Genomic DNA, 19,123 nt, shown 5'->3' with positions numbered 1-19,123 from the left:
AATTTCACAAAAAACCAAGTATTTGTCATTTCTAAAGGTGCTCCTATATGACACTTTTTTTATACAGGGGAAGATAGTAACTTTACATTGGAGAATCCTAGGAGACACCACCTTAACCAAGCGATCAAAGTTGATAATGCCAGTAATGAGATAAATGAACCAAGCACAACTCCAGACAAAACCAAATTGAGGGGTATTCTAGAAAAATTTTAAAATATTCAAAAATGTGAAATTTATAAAAGACAAAGATTGAGGAACTATTTCAGATTAAAGGATACTAAAGAGATAAAAACTCAATGTAACACTTGATCTCAGGTTACACTCTGAATCACAAATTTTCTTATCTTTTTTTCTAAAGAGAACATTATGTGCACAACTGGCAAAATTTGAATGAGGCCTTTTTAAAGGATTAATAGTATTATGTCACTGCAATATGCTGATTTTGGTAAGTACAATGAAGTTATACAGAAGAATATCCCTGTATTTGGGAAATAAACACTCAAAAATATCTAGGCACAGTGGGCGTCAGATGTTAACTTACTCTCTAAAAGTTAAAAAAAAAAAAGAGAAAATGATGAGGTAAATTTGGTAAAATGCTAACATTGGGGAATCTGAATGAAAGGTTTAGAGGAATGTTTTACTGTTTTTAACTACATTTGTCGCTGGAATGTGTATTACATGAAGAAAAAAGAATAGTATTCCTTCAGTTTTCCTATAAATCTTAAATTACATCAGAATTAAAAGAACATTAAGAAGGAAAATGTATATAGTCTCATTATGGTTATATATAAAACTGGATTATACCAACTTATCTGTACTTGAAAAACTTCTTAAGTTTCCGACTAACTTGATCATGGTCCTGAGGGAAAAACAACATTCATTACAGCTGTCTTCTAGCCCAGAGATTCTATAATGTATATAATTTTCTTAAGATAAGTCCTACATCCAAATCACTCGAAGTAACTTATCCTAAACAGAGTCAAGGCTTTTTTTAAAAAAAGTAACTTCACGGGCTATGGAAACACGATCATTATGTCTTTAGGGAAATAGAATTAAGAGCTCACATTAAAGAATAAACTGTCAAAATGACTTCATTCACAATCGGAATGGTTAGAGCAGCCAGATTCTGTATCATTTAGAGGAGGTGTTGGCAAACTTCTTCTGTGAAGAACAACATAGTAAATACTTTAGGCTTTGCTGGCCATCCAGTCTGGTGTAGCTAACTACTTAGCTCTACCAGCGCAGTGCAAAAGCAGCCACAGACAGCATGTAAATACATGACTGTGGCTTTGCTCTCCCTAAAACTTCATTTACAAAACAAAGCAGTGTGGCAGACTGGGCCAACCCATAATTTAGATAAATTATCTGGTAATAAAAAACCCAGACTACTACTAAATTTTAAACCGTGCTTGTCTTTTATCAAGTCAGATATTTATTACAAAAATTCAACACAGTGTATCCAAAATAGTGCTCTTTGGGGGGCAATTCTGAATTGTAATGAAAAGGATAACTAATATTGATCCTTATGGATACAGAATAATCTTTACCAAGGATTTTGAAATTTATAGAAATTCAGGGGAAAAAAAAAAGAAATTCAGGGCACATCATTTCATTTTGAAGTGTTACACAGTAGATTTCACATATAATATTAGTTAGGAACCAGAATTCCAAGCAGTGACAAAACTTTTTTTTTTTGGCCGCAAGGCTAGTGGAATCTTAGTTCCCCGACTAGGGGTCAAACCAGGACCCTCGGTAGTTAAAGTATGGAGTCCTAATCACTGGACTGCCAGGGAATTCCCCCAAGCTCAAAACTTTTCAGTTGAGTAACTCTATATTATTTAAAACTTCTGTAGAGAGTTCGATGCTTAACTTTCTAGGAAAATAATGTTTTTAATTAAAGATGTTTTGAGGGACTCCCCTGGCAGTCCAGGGATTAAGACTTTGCATTCCAATGCAGAGGGTGTGGGCTGGATCCCTGGTCAGGAACTAAGATCCCACATGCCTCTCGGCCAGAAAACCAAAACTTAAAAGATAAATAAAGATAATATCTTGAGATAAAGAAGAAAAAGATAATAAGGATGGTCCTCAAGAAAAGTTCACCTTATCACATATACAAAATGTTCCTTAAATCATCTAATCCAGAGGTAACTAACTACTCAAACTTCACCATAAGGAGACACACATCCTGTGACCTAAGTGTTCATAAAAGAGGCTCTGGAATCACTAGCCATCACAATCTCTCAGCTGTTTAACTGCAACTGAAACTGCCAAATGCACAGGAACCTTACCTCTTCTTCTCATGATCCAAGTGAATGAAGATTTTCCAGTCAAATTATAATTAATCATCACTTATAACCAGCTGTTTTGCCCTGTGAAGTCTAGGGTATATTTTCAGCACGAGGGGTGATGTACAACAATTCCTTTTACAAACAGAAACAGATGCACATGCCCCTGCTGAAAATGTCGCCCAGTTGATTTGCATGTGAAAATGAATATATGCTCATGTGTAGCAATGTGCTAAGTGATGTTTCTTGTTGAGGTCTACTTAAGGAGTCAAAAATGTGTAAGCCTTTTGTAACCAAGGCAGTGGTCCTGTGTATAGAGGTATAGAAAAAGTAGCTCACTTAATCCTTTCTCGCCAGGAGTCGGGATTTTCCCAGAACGACATCCATTGTCGGCAATGGACGCACCAAAATAACGCCGGCGCCAGTGAGTTAACCACCTCTGTCCTCTTTTCACCTATTTTATTTTTCATGCATCATCCAACTTCCCAACCATCTTCCTGTTTCTTCACAGAATGCACGCTAGGTTCTTGTGTGTCTTCAGCACGAAGTTGGAAATGGAGTTGAGAAAAGGAGACACATGGTCAGCTGGTGATGTTAACAAGCTCCGTGCTGCCCTGAGAAGCTGGATGGAAAGGTTCAGGTTACAAGGGGGGTCATCATCAGGCCTGCGAGGACAAAGAGTCATTCCCGAAGCTCCGCTCCCTTCCCTCCCACCCTCTTTCATTCCCTGCTGGTCCCTACTGTCTGCCTTCACAGCTAAAGCAAGGGCTAAGAAATCTGAGGCAACCCCTTTGAGTTCTTCACTCCATCCAGTACGCAGACAGGCCAAGTGGAACACAGGTCCAGCAATGTTACAGAGGCCTGGGAAGGTCAAGGAAGCTTGGAGTGGCTAACATAACCAGTCTTAGGTCAAGGCTTTTTAGTGTAATCTTGGAATTAACACCAGCAACTAACACGTGCTTGGTAACAGGTGCTTTAAAAAGGTTGGTTGAACATTTTCTTTTCTGCCAACGTTTACTTGAACACATAGGTGGAAGTCAGACAGAAGCAGTTAACTCTTTCAATGCCGGGAATAGGATGGATATATACAAATCACATCAAGTCAAGGTGTTTCTCTAAAACATGTTCAAATTATGGGTCCCTAGCTAAAGTATATATATTTTAAGGACAACTATAATCAGTTTTGAAGTTAGAACCATGGTAAATGTTAATCAGAATGACAGATGGATTAAGAACTCCAGTACTAATGCATAACAAAACATCACAGTTCAGTCAAGCAAAAACATTTCTCAGTACTGCAATTCTAGATGGGTAATGATTCCAGAGCAAATTAGAAAGTTTGAAGAAGGAAGATTTTATTTAATGACTTCCTTGATGCTAAGAATGGGATAAATCCAAAGTATGAAGGTGAAGAAGGATATACTTTAGGTACAAGTAAAATTCTAAATCTCAAGTCAAGAGGATCAATCCAGATAGTACTGTCAACCATGCTGACCTTTCAGATGGGAGGACAATAAGCAGGGGAAGAAATAATTTGGTAGGACTCAAAAAAATTTATGTCTGGAGTATGAGTTTAAAGTACCAGTCACATCTGAGTTAAAGATATCCCAGAGAATAATTTATATCATTACAATTATAATTTTAAAAATTACCATATAAAGAAACAAAATATTTATTTTAGATTTTAAGAAGAGATAGGTTTTCAAGAAATTAAGGTGATTATGTCTTTTTAAAAAAAAATTATGTCAATCAGAGCCTTCTCAGGCAAAAGTGAACTGCTAGGTCTACCACCCCGCTCTCACAAAGCCGTCCGTCGGGGCTTTTCTATCTTCACCTGCGTGCCTGTCTCCATCTCCACCTTCTTTACTGAGTCAATCTTAATACAGGCTCTAAGAGCAGTCTCCAAACACAGGAGGGACTTCTTCCAGAGACTCCTGTGCCCTCAACAAAGCAGGCCTTAAATAAAGGTTCACACATATGACTGTCCCAGGAACTCTTTCGATTAAGTGTAATTACAGTCCCTGTGTTCACATGCTGTATCATAAACAGACTAACTTTCAATCTTTCTTTTCGTATTTATAAAAGGACAGATTTCATAAGGCTTAAGGCTGAGTTCATGCTGAACTGTAAGTGATCGAAGAGAGTAGCATGGGTAAGAGCTCAAATGGGTAAACGAGACCTGAAACCACACCATACTTAAAGAAGGGTCTCAACACAGTAAATCACAAATGCAAAAATAAGCGCAGCGCACAAACAACCGACTGCTCGTCCTGCTCAGCGTGAGGCCAGCTCCCTGTAGGCCCAATGGTGGGCGTAATGGGGGAGGTTTGCAGCCACAGAACTGGGAACTGAGAGGGCCAGGTGTCCAGTTTGCTACCAGTCTGTATTCCTGGCTTATCTGGTTGTTCACCTCTGGTAGAAGAAAGGAGGAACAGAAAGAGTGGCTAGGTAGTAACCTATTCTCACAGAGTCCACAAGACCTGGATCCCAGATCCAAATCACTTACAATCAAAATTTACCACATCTCTCCTAGGCTCACCCTGTTATTCACTTCTGTTTTATCCAAGACCCAGACTGGGTTCTCTGCAAAGAAAACCCTGCACATCATGCTACATACTTGAACAAACAATTATATACATATTAGATGTAACAGTTCCAGAACTCTGTTTTTTTCTTTTGGCCAAAGAAACAGGCGTTTAAAACTAGGCCTAGTTCAGAAACAATAATAAAACTGATATGAATTAGCTCCATATAAAGTTGTTTTACTGGAACAAATAATTTATGTTCAGTCATTTTTGATGAGAACTTGCTAGAGTACCCTGGCTTTCCAATTAATTTTATTTTAACTAATTTCTAGTTAATCCAATAAATTAATTTCCAACTATTTTCAACATTCATTTTTTTCCTTACATAGACTCTTCAAATGTAGACTCACGTTTGTTACGCAAAGGATTTTGGTTTTTAATGTAAAGACCACTTGAATGATTAAGTTTACTATTGTGATATACTTTTGCAAGCAAGGAAAAAGGGGATATCTGTATATTGGTTTGGCTGACATCTCTGGTCAAAGTTTAAAAGACATTATTTATAGAAATACTTATAATTGGCTGACAGAGAGAGAGCATTCCATTTTTCAAAAGTACATACAGCTAGAAAAGTAGGTAATTCAACTGCAAGTTTATGGAATTCTAAACCTGGGTAACTCAGGTTAAAATGAACAGAAATGTTCTCTTACCTTTAGGTCTTTCCAACTGTCCAGGAGCTTGGTGGCCAAATCACTTATATCTACTGTTTTGTCTGGTGGTTCCTGACTCCTCTCACTCTCCACATCAGATACACCCTCCTCTTCATCTTGGGATGGTGTTTCCTCAGCAATAGGTTCGTCGAGTTTTGTGCCACTGCTCTCTTTATGCTCTAATTCAGTGTCAGCCTCTGGTTCAGACGTGGGGAGCTTACTGGCCTCCAGAGCAATTTCACTATCAACTTTAGTTTCGGGCAGCTGTTGTGTGAGTAGCTGTTGCGGCTGTAACTCTTCCTCTTCTTCTATGGGGACATTCTCTAACTGGTCAAGGTCCTCTTTGCCATCCTTGCCTTCTAGCTCACTGGTAGCATCAGAGATTGCACTGTCCATGCTATTTTCACTTATAATTTTAAGTCTGCGAAACATGAGCTTCTTGGGGGTGTCTGTGTCAGCTTCTGTGCTCAACTTGGTGGAAGGATCAGGTGTGTTGAGCGGTGTGTGAGCACGTGATGTATTTTCACTAGAATACCCATCTCCTTCACTCAGCTGAGGGATAGCAGTCTTGGTTTGAGACCAACGTTGAATAATAGGAAGTACTTTGCTTTCTTCCAACATATTTTTAGTAGGAATAGGTAAATGTTCCAGAGTCTTTATAATCTAATTAAACACAATGAAAAAAAAAAAATCACATTGTACAGTTGACTTTTCATGAGACTCAGATCAACTCTGTAGAAACAGTGGTTTTTACTGTCTTATTAAATCAAGATCTAAGTCTTATAATCACAGACAGATTTAAATGTCATAACATTACTTTCTTCTAGTATGGAAGGAAAGGTGTTTTATTTTTTAGTATTTTTCGGCTACACCATAAGGCATATGAGATCTGACCAGGGATCAAACCTGTGACTCTGAGTGGAAGCTCAGAGTCTTAAGCACTGAACTGCCAGTGAAGTCCTGAAAAAGTGTTTTAATAAGACTGACCAGCAAAAATATAATGTGGAGCAGGTGATTGCTCACATATTATTAGGACTAATTTGATTAATATCCTCACCAGTAGTTCTCAAACCCAAATAGATTTTTTTTTTTTAATTTTAAGTATCAACACTACTGGACCTCACCTTAGGTATGTTTTTCTAAAAAATTTCCCAAGTGACTATGATAAAGGCTTGGGAACTATGCAACAAAAAATATACACTTAAATGTCTTATATACACACAAAAACACAGATATTACTTAACTTCCTTAGTCTTTGACAAACAGCTGTATAGCAAAGAGATTCTCTCTTCATTCCAAGATAATCATCCACCCCCAATCTCTGAAATTCAAGAATTCTTTCCAAAGTATTTCCCCACTGTATTTTTTTCCCCCCCCACTGTGTTTTTATAGAAACCCCAAGGCTTCCCCAATTCCTATTTATTGCTGAATCTCTTGAGAGAAGGATGGAGGCAAAGCAATCACTCAATTCACCACTCTCATATTTCTGTTTTTAAAAGTATATTATTAAATGATTTGGGGATTATATTAGAACTTATGATTAAAAAGAACTACATTTAAACCAGGTTAGAAAATATTGTGTGGAAAGGTATAAATATAACAAGTCTACTAATGCCATCAATGAACATTTATTTAGATCTTTAAAAACACTTAATTACTCCCAAAATGTTCTTACTCTTGTCATCAAAACTCAGCTCTTTACTAATTTTTTAGAACCCCAGAATTCAAATTCCATATAGCTTCCTAACTTTTAAAAACTATGGTTTTAGCAACACACTGGCTCTTTCAGGTAACAATGATGTTACTGTATCTTGCTCTTGCAGTTCCCAACTATGCAGTACTAAACTTTGAAAGACACCCTAGGGAAAACCACTGGGCAAACTCACTTCAAGGAAGGTGTGTGTAAAGTTACAGTTACAGAAATGATACTGAGATGATAAAGTTTATGCAATTATTTAATATGGGTGATAATTACAAAGCTAAATTCATTATCCACCTGGCTTCCCAGGTGGCTCAGTGGTAAAGAATCCACCTGTAATGTAGGAAACACGGGTGGTTTCAATCCCAGGGTTGGAAAGATACCCTGGAGAAGGAAATCACAACCCACTCCAAAATTCTTGCCTGGGAAATTCCATGGACAAGAGGAGCCTGGAGAGCTACAGTTCATAGGGTCTCAATGAGTTGGACATGACTTAGGAACTAAACAACAACAAATTCATTATCACTGATATTATCACAATGCCCTCAACCTAAATAATAAATTTAGTTGTTTTAAGAAACAGCAGGTTGAACGTGAACTGACCTCTTCCTGAAGCTTCTGGTTACTTTCCCGGCCATCACCTAGTTCTGCCATCCAGATCCACAACAAAGACAGCCCGTGACGTTCCAGAAAGGACTTCAGACAAGACTGTGAGTGTGTGTTCTTCCATGGGGGAAGGGAAGCAGGATGCAGGGTATTGGGGGTTGGAGGAAGGAGACAAATAATACCAGAGACAGCATTAAAAAGGGCCCATCAAGAGGACTGAAAAGTTTGTTTATATTCAAAAAGAAACCTAGAAATTCTGTTTTGATTAACTCAATTAGAATTGTGTAATTAATAAATGCTTTAGAGTAAGATTATAATCTCTTTTGATACCTAAAATGTCAACCTGGACTTTACTAAAGTTCAATTCTGCAGGATTAAGAAAAAAACTACATTCACCATTTTTACTGGAAAAACTAAAACTACATAAAAAAATTTATGATCCAACTTCTTGTGCAATATTTAATAAACTGGAATAAATATATTCCTGTTAAAATTCCTTGCTTTGAGATCACGTGGTAAAAATGGCCTTGGCATGCTAATAATCAAGTGAGGAGGGGAGACCTCTATCAAGAACTATTACACACACACACAGAAAAAAAATCTCACCATGTTCTTTGACTAGAGAGAAAACAGTATCTACTAATAAGAGTAAATGATGCTAAACTCTTAAGACATTTTTAAGAGTACAAGTTTTCAATGTCATATAGAACTCACAAAACCATTCTAAAAATAAGAGTAACTCTTATTAGAATTATTCCTTTTCATCATTCTGGATTGTAGTTTAAATGTCCCACCTCAAATTCAGAAATAAATTAATATCAAAGTGTTCACCTGTATGAGCTTGAGACAGGTAAGCTTCTGTTCCAAAGTTTCAATTCTAACCATTAGCCGGGATAAGCTGAGCACCTGGTTTTTATCAGACAGACCCTCGCCATTCTCCGTCAAAGCTTCTAGCTCCCCATCCACCTGCCACAGCAAGGGAAAAAATCTGGTTATAAGACAAGAACAATAAAAAAAACTCCAACTAATCTAATAATGAATCTGAAAAGATGCTCAACCTCACCAGGAACAAGGAAAACACAATTAAGACCACAGTAAGAAACCATGTTATACCCACTGTAAGAAGTCTGGTAATATCAAGTCTAGGCAAAGACGTGGATCAAAATAACTTTAAATTAAAAAAATTAATTTTTATACACTAATAATGAAAACAAACTGGTATGATCAATTTGAAAAGCTTCATTCACTCATCAAATACTTATCAAGCACTTATATGTCAAGTACAGTTTTAGGTGCTGAAGACACTGCAAGAAAGCAAAACAAAAAAATCTGCCTTTACGGGAGGAAAAAAAATTGTATCAGGTGAAAAGTAGGTCAGGAAAAAAATAAAGCATTAGCTTGAAAAATGAAAATATTTGTATCCTCTATGCCTAGCAGTTGCACACCTATGAATAAACCCAAAAGAACCTTCTGCACTTGTGCATCTGAGAATCAGAAGAATGTTCACTGAAAAGCCATTCATAAGAGCAAAACACTGCCAACAACCCAAATGCCCATGGCCAGGTTAGATAAACTGGCATGTTCACATACTGAAATATACCATAATGAAAGGAATCAAGTGCAGCCAAATGCAACACAATTTATCAATATTTGTAAATTCTTATTCTTTGTTAATACTTTAGTATTTTGGGATATGAACTATCTTTAGTGGGCCCAGGCACCATTTTTAATACATTCTGATAAAATATAATATACATATAGAAAAGTACTAGGTTGGTGCAAACATAATTGTGGTTTTGGATCACGAATTTTAAATCATCATAACTAGGCTCAAACATCTTAATTAATGAAAATAGGAACCATTACAATCAACACATCTTTGCCAACGAGAAATAAGTCTGTTTATTCCTATAGCATCAAAGTCCATGCTTAAGGATTCGACAAGCTCTTGGAAAGCATTTTCTGCCTGATGCTGGTTGTGGAACCATTTTCCCTGCAAAAAGTTGCCAAGATGCTTGACGGAGTGGTAGCTGCTTGACAAGAGGTCAGGTGAACATGGCAGATAAGGTAAAATTCCACAACCCATTCATTCAACTTTTGAAGTGTTGGTTGTGCGACGTGCAGTTGGGCCTTGTCATGGAGAAGAATTGGGTCCTTTCTGTTGACAAATGCCAGCTGCAGGCGTTGCAGTTTTCAGGGCAACTCACTGACCTGCTGAGCATACCTCTGAGATAAAATAGTTTTGCCGGGATTCAGAAAGCTGAAGTGGATCAGATCAGCAGCAGACCACCAAAGAGTGACCATGATCTTTTTTTGGTGCAAGTTTTGGCTCTGCGAAGTGCTTTGGCGCTTCTTCTCAGTCCAGCCACTGAGCTGGTATTTGCCGGTCACTGTAGAAAATTCACTTTTCGTTGCGTGTCACAATCCGACAGAGAAATAGTTTGTTGTTGCGTGAAGATGACATTTCAAAATGACGATTTTGTTGATCTAGGGTCAGCTCATGAGGCATCCACTTATTGAGCTTTTTCACCTTTCCAATTTGCTTCAAATGCCAAATGGCTACAGAATGGTCAACGTTGAGTTCTTCAGCAACTTCTCATGTAGTTGTAAGAGAATCAGCTTCAATGATTACTCTGAACTGATCCTTATCAACTTCCACTGACTGGTCACTATGCTGCTCATTTTCAGGGCTCTCGTCTCCTTTGCAAAACTTCTTGAACCATTACTGCATTGCTCATTAGCAGTTCCTGGGCCAAATGCGTTGCAAGTTGTCTCTGCTGCTTTATGACCCATTTTGAACTTGGATTTAAAAAAAATTGCTTGAATTTGCTTTTTGTCTAAAATCATTTCCATAGTCTAAAATAAACAGCAAGCAATAAGTCATCAGCAAAAAAAAAAGTGAGAAACGCTCATTAAAATGATGTATAACATAACCACATTTATTTAAGAATGTATCCCAATATCAAACAGCAAAACTGCAATTACTTTTGCACCAACCTAAGACAGAAACAATTAGCAACTAAATAGGTAAACAAGCAGTGGAGCAACATCCATGGCAACCAACACTCAGGTGAAAGGGTAGGATGGGGTGATGGGGAGAACACTGCCAGTATTCCTAAAGGGCTGTGCGTGCCGCTTCCTTGTTACAATACCTTCTCTTCTCCTCTCTAGAGATGTCTCCTAACTTTTTAGGAAATAGTTCACTGATTTTTAAAATAGGTTTACTTCATATATATAAATCACTAAATATTATAATTTTGTCTATTTTTAACTTATTGGAAATGAAATCACACTGGAAAAAATTTTTGTACCATGATTCTTTCGCAATCAACTTTACATTTTAAGAGTCAATGCTGCTGCATGTAGCCATATTATTTTCATGACTAGTTTTTTCATCACATGACTACATTTTAAATTAGTCATACTAATGTTAATGAGAATTTGAGTTGTTTCACTTTTTCTAATATAAGCAGTGCTGCTGTGGCTCCTATGTGCATTTTAAACAAATCTCTCTGGTTATAGGCCTAGGAGTGCAACTGCTGGCTCAAACAGTATACGTACATTCACCTTTAGTAATAATACCGAAGTGTTTTCAAAACTGACTAAATCTATTTACACCTTCGACACTAGTTTATGAGATCTGTTGTTCCTGTGTATCATCAGAATTAATTTTTACTGATCTAGTGAGTACCCAAAAAACACCTGAGAGTAGTTTTAATTTGTACTCCTCTGATTACTAATGAGATTGAACACATTTTCATATGTTTACTGGCTATCTGGAATACTGAAGTGTCTGTGGAAATTGTTTATTTTTCTTTTGGGGCTATTTTTTATTATTATTGATTAGATGGAGTTCTCTATATATTCTGGACACTACGATTTGATCGTTAGCTGCTGAAAACAACTATTTCCTCTCTTACGTGGCTTTTTACACTCTTTATTGTGTAAATTAGCTATTGTTCATTTGTTTCACAAGCTCAAAAGAGATTAAGTTTCAGACTATTTTCTGTTTATACTTTACAAACTACAAATCACAAATAACATCAGATAATAACAGGTATTTATTATACTTCCATCAACTAAGTATTTAATTAAGTAGTACTAGTTTATGACACACCCAAAGAAGGCAATCATCTGTTCTGGAAGAGCTTAGTTTTGTTAAGCAGATAAACTATCTGTATATAGCTGCAATCATAAGAGCAAGGAATAAGAACTGTTCACCAATTAAGGACTAATATGGGGGAGACAGGTACAGACTACAGTGCAATTAACACATCCTCGTTAACAGTTAAAATACACAAAACCATATTTGAGACTGCTCCTCTCTTTCCCTCTCCTTGGTATCCCCTATCCAAAAGAATTCCAAAAACTAACACTTGGGAATTTCTTTCTCTTTCTCTTTTTTTGGGGGTGGGGAGGGGCGGGGAGGGGGTGACGTTTATACCATGTGGTTTGCAGGGTCTCAGTTCCCAACCAGGGCTAGAACCCAGGGCTGTGACAGTGAAAGCACTGAGTCCTAACCACTGCACTGCCAGGGAACGCCCTAACATGTGGAAATTTCAAGGGGGGCTATTTTTGTGATTCTATTCAATTGTACCTGACCAGATTTCAGAATCGAATAGGGCATTCAGCCAGAATTTCAGTAAGAGACAAACCAACCAAAAGTGGAGTGAAGCTCTTCATGAGAGTCAAGGACAGATTACCTTTTTGGGATTCAGATTCATTCTGGGTCATTCCTCTACCAGGGTAAAGTTTCATCCAAAACATTTCTGTTCGAGAATAGCTTCAAATTCACATCTGGAGCAACCTATGACTTAAACCCACCAAATGACCAGATTCACGTTACATCTAATTTAGTCTACAGTAACATGAAACACTGATATGCACACACTACTATAAGAATAAAAACAAGCAAGCAAAAACCAGGAATACCTACATCTCAGTCCCTTGGAGTTGGTCCTGAATCTTATCAGGAAGGCAGAAAGTCATCTGCTATCATTATGATGCCAGCATAATACCACCCAAGAAACCATCACATTATAAGAACACTCCCCACCAACAAGACAATTTTTAATGCAAGTTTTGGAAACACAAAATAGCCAAATGAAAGCCTCTATGTAGATTTTAGCTTAGGTCAACATGTTTAATGACTGTTTTGTGGTTGTTCTGGTAAACTATCAATTCTATGAAATAAGCCTTAATAATAAAAGTAATAAATGAAGTTTTAAAAAAATTTCCTGTTAACAGTAAAGTCCAGAGGCTAAAAGGCTATAACCAAGTGACCCACTTCCATGGATACACTTTAGAGAAACATATACAGAAGAGACATGTGCAAAGACTTTTTTTTTTTTTTTGTGCAAAGACTTTAATTGTGACATGAGGAGCAAAAAATTGAAAACACAAGTGTTCATGAGTACAAATATATATAAATGAACAGTTATATGATGAAAGTTTACCACAGTTAAATGTGTGTGTATATGTCTCAACATGGATCAAATTTTAAAATAAGAGTAAAAACAAATTGCAGAAATATATATATATCATTTCTAAAACTACACAAAGGAACTCAGTACGATTAAGAGCAAAGAAAAGAACTAGGTAAGCTCTTTTCTATTGCCTACCGCATGACCTTGTAACATCTCTGTGCCTCAGTGTTCTCCTCTGTAAGAGGGAAAATCTTTGTTCCTAACTTAAAACTTTTTGTGAGAATCAAATGAGTTAATGTGTCAGGTAATCAGAAGAGTGCTTAGCACACAGTTACAACACGTATGCTCTCTAAAACAGAGCTGAATGACAATACTCTAAACAGCAGTTGTTCATCCTGGGTGTTACAAGCATGGATGTTTCTTATAAACTTTCCTTTTTTATGTTTTTTAAATGGCCCTTTCCAATGCTTTCTGCTATCTAAATCTTCTTATAGAATTCAGATTCTCAATTCATTCTCTCCAATTAATTTGGACTTACTGAAATCACCTTTTAACTATTATCCCGTCCCTGTCTTATGTCTGTTGTCTGCTCATCTAAGTAGTAAGATGGCTGTCACCTATGATTCTTAGTACTATGGGTTTCTGAAAAGCCTAGGAATGAGCTAGCTGAAAGAATCACAGATAGATTTGCTGGCTGACACTTGAGGCTCCCTGGCTCCTTCACCCAGCCCTCCTTGAAGATTCGCAGGTCTAGGGTTAGGTCCCAAAACGTGCATCTTTAGGACAGACCCTGCAGGTGGTTCTGAGGTGAAGAAACCCTGCTCCCACAAAGGGATCCTCAGAAAAAGACAAGGGAGGTTTGAAAAACAACACAAAATTCTTGTCCCAGTTAAGAGCCCCTTCAATAGCAAGATACCACTCACCTCCACTGGTGTCTCCGGTGTGAACTGAGGTAGAAAAAAGGCTATCAACCACTGGTATACTGGATTAAATAAAAAGACCCTATCCCTTTCTCACTCCTGACTCACCTGTTACTTCTCAAAACTCACCTTATGCTCCCAAAGAGGATTAGAGATTTTAAGAACACTTGCAAACAAATGAAAAAACTAGTATAAAAGATTAGGAAAGATCAGACTTATGTGAGCAGATTAACATGACAGATTAACAAGTTACTTATATGTAGGATTACAAATTTTACAGGCTTTTAAAAACTATTAGCCCACGTGTTTTCAAGATGACTTCAACAGTTCTTAGTATTCAAGTGTAATCTCTATGAACTAAAAATAGCAACTGTACTTTTCCAAAATTATCTCATCTAACCCTTTCTCTGGTTGTCATTTAACTTTTCAAAACTCAATAAGGAAAGTTACTTCCTTCTTGAAATGTGTATGGTGAAAGTTGAAAGAAGAACGGAACACTTACGGAATCCTTCTTACGAGAGCGTTCTTTCTTCATTTTCCCTCCTGCTGCTCTGATGCTGACTCTGTTCTCTCCTCCCAGGTAACCCCGGCAGTTAGCTGACCCACAGAAACACTTCTGTGCTTCTTTCCTGTGCAAGGAACATATGAAAGACGTCTGCTATGTGAAGGTAAACCATAAAAAATGTTGACAGTAGTATAGCAATTACATACAAGAGAGAAGTCAATCCAATCTAAAGAAAAAAACCAGTTATTTCAAGAGATACCAACAAATCTGATACTAGTTAGTGGAAATGCCTGAAAATTGCTCTTAAAAAAATCCATTTTTTCCCAATCTTCTTTTATTAGCTAGACAAAACTAGCCAAGAAGTTAGTAAGTAATTTCTCCATTTATGAGAGTTCCTACTAATATATGAAAATAAGAAATCATGTATCTATTTGGGCTAAGAACAAAATAGCTCAAATCAGTATCTATTACTTATAGGTGAATATTTAACTGGCACACAGAACAAAATGTATTATTATGAATAGATATATAGATATAAAATGCATAGGACACTTAGGAAACACGTAGCTATTAAAAGTTATCATTACTTAAGGATGAGACAGTACTAACACATATAGTAATAAATATATGTAACCATGGAGTGAAGGAAAAGTGGAAGAAAGAACAGGCCTAAGTCTACAGCCCTGGGTATAAATCACCTCTGCCAGCTATTTACTTGGCAACCAGAGCTACCCAAGGAAAACGTGAAGGACTATTCCAAAAGCAAACTGATAGATCTTAGTATTTAACAGTAACAATCAGAGGCAGAAAAATATTTGATAAATACAGCCAGGAATCACAAACAGATCTAATTTCCAGTTTCCCTTCTTTCAAAGGGGACAGTACAAATACAAGAGGGAAAAAAAAAAAAAAGGAGCCCTATGTGGAACTTGGTCAATCTCAGCATATCTATTGCCTAAATCAATTAGTTCATTAGGTGTTGCAAAATGGTGATACCATCACTACCTCATTTATTAGCTAAAATATCTCTATAAAGAATTCCTCTCACCAATTGCTTGAATCTGAAATAGAATTCACTTAAGAAAGGAAGGATAAATGCTTGATTTTTTTCCCTCTTTCATTTTTTAAATCAGTGGTTACTAGTAGGGGGAGATAAAGGGGAAGGGGCAAAAGATGGATAGGGGATTAAGAGGTACTAACTATTATGCATAAAATAAATAGGCTACAAGGGCTTCCTGGTGGCTCAGTGGTAAAGACTCCACCTGCCAATGCAGGAGATGTGGGTTTGATCCCTGGGTCGGGAAGATCCCCTGGAGGAGGACATGGCAACCCACTCCAGTATTCCTGCCTAGAGAATCCCACGGACAGAGGATCCTGGTGGGCTACAGTCCATAGGGTAGCAAAGAGTCAGACATGACTGAAGTGATTTAACACATGTTGTACACACGTAATTTTGTACTATTGCACATCAACTATATTTCAATTTAAAAAACCATAGTTTTCAAAATCACGAATTGGTTCCTTTCAATTATGACTAATGCAGTTTTAAAGTATCATTAAACTCATGGATTTTATATAGTGTGTTTCAAACCACTGGTCGTTATTATTCTTATTGATGCTTAAGTCTAAATAAAAACTCTGCCACTTTCAGTAAGTGAGATTCTATTCAAGTTAGTCCTGAATCCTCTGGACATGACCCTCATAATCTTTTATAACTGGTTTTCTGGCATGAGGAGATAATCCAGAGTCATCTTGTTCAATACCTGTCACAAACTTCACACTCTTCTTTTAGTGGGGTTTTATAAAACCACAATATAAATGCAAGGGGTATTCAGTGCTATTGTATCAGTTTTTGGTAGATAGAACTAGGTAACAAAAATATTTTTTCAGAGTATGATATGATATTGAGACAGGATTAGTCATGAGCTGATAATTGACAGATGAATTATGGCTAGGCAGGGATTTATTGTTCTCTTTATACACATCTACGCCCTGTTGACATTTCTATAACAAAAAGTTTTAAAATTACATTAGAAACATAATTATATAAATGAGGTTCAGAGGAACATGTAGTTCCTGTACAATATCCCTTAATGGCCTGATGTGACATGCAAAAAGAAAATACTAAAAGAGAACACTATAGATAAGAACTAAAAGTACATATAACTTCTAGTAATTCACACCTAAGTTTTAGACTCCTACATCTAAACAGTATTTCCCCATCAGAAACAGCAAAACAGAACAGAATCAATACTTACCCATATCTTTGGAACTGATAGTCAAATGTTAACTCTGAGCCTGAAGGAACCAGTTTGGTGGTAAAAAACCCAACTCTCAGTTGTCCGTTCACAGTCCACTAAGGTGTTGTTTTTAAAAGAAAATAAATTAGTGACTGGTTAATCTGTGTGTGTGTGTGTTTTTTAAAGATCATCATTATCTGCCTTAATTATGTTATGTATGTGTCTCTTTGGACAATAAATGCTTTTCCAAAGAGCAATGGAAGAATTAAAAAAAAAAAAAGAAGTATCAATCTTATTTAATGAGCTACCAGTTGAGTATCATCTATAATTTATCTCTAATAAAAGTAACTGCTATTTTAAGTTATTTTAAAACACATTTCCATACAATAAGGATTCACTTGTACTATAAACAGGCATATAGGGAACGTTTGGTATCACTGAGTACCCGACAAATTTGTATTACTTTATACTATGTAAAAAGTAACTATCTTCTAAGATAAGATAGGGCGTGGAAACAGGAAAACAATAATGCCACAAGTTTAACTACATGAAGCAGTGGTTATAATGCTGAGCGTACAGAAAGTGAAGCAGCAGAAAAGAGCAAAAAACTCGACAATTAAAATAGGGGTAAATATACCAGAAATGGACCTTGTAATTCCAAAATATCTAAGATGTAAGTTGACTGGAGAACTCCTGTCCAGACCATTTGAACATGTTACTGATGAAAAACCCAGGCTTGAAGAGGTGAAGGGACACAGTAAAACTAGTCTCATGGCTAGACATGTGGCTACCAGCTGCAGTCAAAACTAGAACCAGAATTTAATTAAATAATTCCACACTGGGTTCTCCTATTCATTATATGTTTCGGCTCTTGGGAGAGCTACATCTATTAGTACAGTGATCAAACAGCAAAAAATATCCAAGAGTCAAAACCACTATTTCAATATGAGAGGAAATTATTGATATATTTTTCTAGGGAGTGGATCCATCACTTTCTCAACCTAAAACAGAACCACAATATTCTAATGCGTATATGTGTATGTGTGTGTATATACACACACATACACATATATGTACATATACGCATGTGTGTGTGTGTGTTTTTCCTAAGCTGAAACCACAAATCAGAGGGTATGGAGATCATTAATTATCTCAAAATGTTTTATTATCAAATTCAGTAAATGGATTTATCAAGTGCGTCAACTATGTGCCAGGCACAGGGACCTAAAGGTAACCAAGACCTAAAGTCTGGCCTTGTTGAGGGTGAGAAGTATACCTACATGCACACCACAGATTGTCTTTCTCATCTGCAGCCGTTCAGTCCCTTACAAATATTAAAACCACCAAATCTGGCACCTGGCTAAGACTGATATATAACTGATATAAAATCTGAATACTACACATTGGACTTCATCAAAATTAAAATTTGGTTTTTCATTTTGGCACCTTAACAATATATTAAACTTATAGGCAAAGAGATGTGACAATGAAATGCAATTGGAGCTCCTGGATGGGATCCCAGACCAGAAAAATGACAGATGGCAAAATTTAAGCAAGGTCTTTAAATGAGTTAATGGTTAATAGTATTCCTGGATTGGGTAACTGTACTATGGTTACATTCAGTAGACAGTTGGGGAAGCTAATGCAGGATAGCATATAGGAACTCAGTCCTCACTACTTATTATTCTATAAATCTAAACTTATTTTAAATAAATTTCAAGAACAGAGTAATAAAAAATGATTAAAAATAATATCCATGGGTATCTTTGATATAGATCTAAAATTAATAGTCAGAACAGCAGTTGTGAACAAATATTTCAAACTCTTAAATCTACCTCAACTTACTTTTTGAGTCTCACAGTTTGGTTCACAGCTGTGATTCATGAACCGGGAGCAATTTCCTTTCTGAGTGGCATCTATTATCTAGGGATAAGGATAATTTAAGAGTTAAAAATGAGACCTTAAATATATGTGCATAGGTACCACAGCTTCCTTATCCATTCGTCTGCTGATGGGCATCTAGGTTGCTTCCATGTCCTGGCTATTATAAACAGTGCTGCGATGAACATTGGGGTGCACGGGTCTCTTTCAGATCTGGTTTCCTCGGTGTGTATGCCCAGAAGTGGGACTGCTGGGTCATATGGCAGTTCTATTTCTAGTTTTTTAAGAAATCTCCACACTGTTCTCCATAGCGGCTGTACTAGTTT

At 36.7% G+C, this 19,123-nt stretch overlaps 1 protein-coding gene across 3 annotated transcripts in view; it reads right to left on the bottom strand.

The window, feature by feature from the left end:
• SETD2 (SET domain containing 2, histone lysine methyltransferase) overlaps nt 1-19,123 on the bottom strand; it is a 75,720-nt gene that overhangs the window by 22,280 nt on the left and 34,317 nt on the right. For all 3 annotated transcript variants that reach the window (XM_043886041.1, XM_043886042.1, XM_043886043.1), the window contains exons 7-12: nt 18,762-18,839; nt 16,935-17,032; nt 14,674-14,800; nt 8,657-8,791; nt 7,823-7,942; nt 5,521-6,183 (exon numbers count right to left, since the gene is read on the bottom strand). In XM_043886041.1, coding sequence (XP_043741976.1) covers nt 5,521-6,183; nt 7,823-7,942; nt 8,657-8,791; nt 14,674-14,800; nt 16,935-17,032; nt 18,762-18,839 — 1,221 coding nt within the window. The remainder of the gene's footprint in view (nt 1-5,520; nt 6,184-7,822; nt 7,943-8,656; nt 8,792-14,673; nt 14,801-16,934; nt 17,033-18,761; nt 18,840-19,123) is intronic.

The sequence above is a fragment of the Cervus elaphus genome, chromosome 24 (assembly GCF_910594005.1).
Source record: "Cervus elaphus chromosome 24, mCerEla1.1, whole genome shotgun sequence".
NCBI lineage: Eukaryota > Metazoa > Chordata > Mammalia > Artiodactyla > Cervidae > Cervus > Cervus elaphus.
Note: the sequence above shows the minus strand (reverse complement) of the source record. Positions and strands in the feature narration are given on the sequence as shown.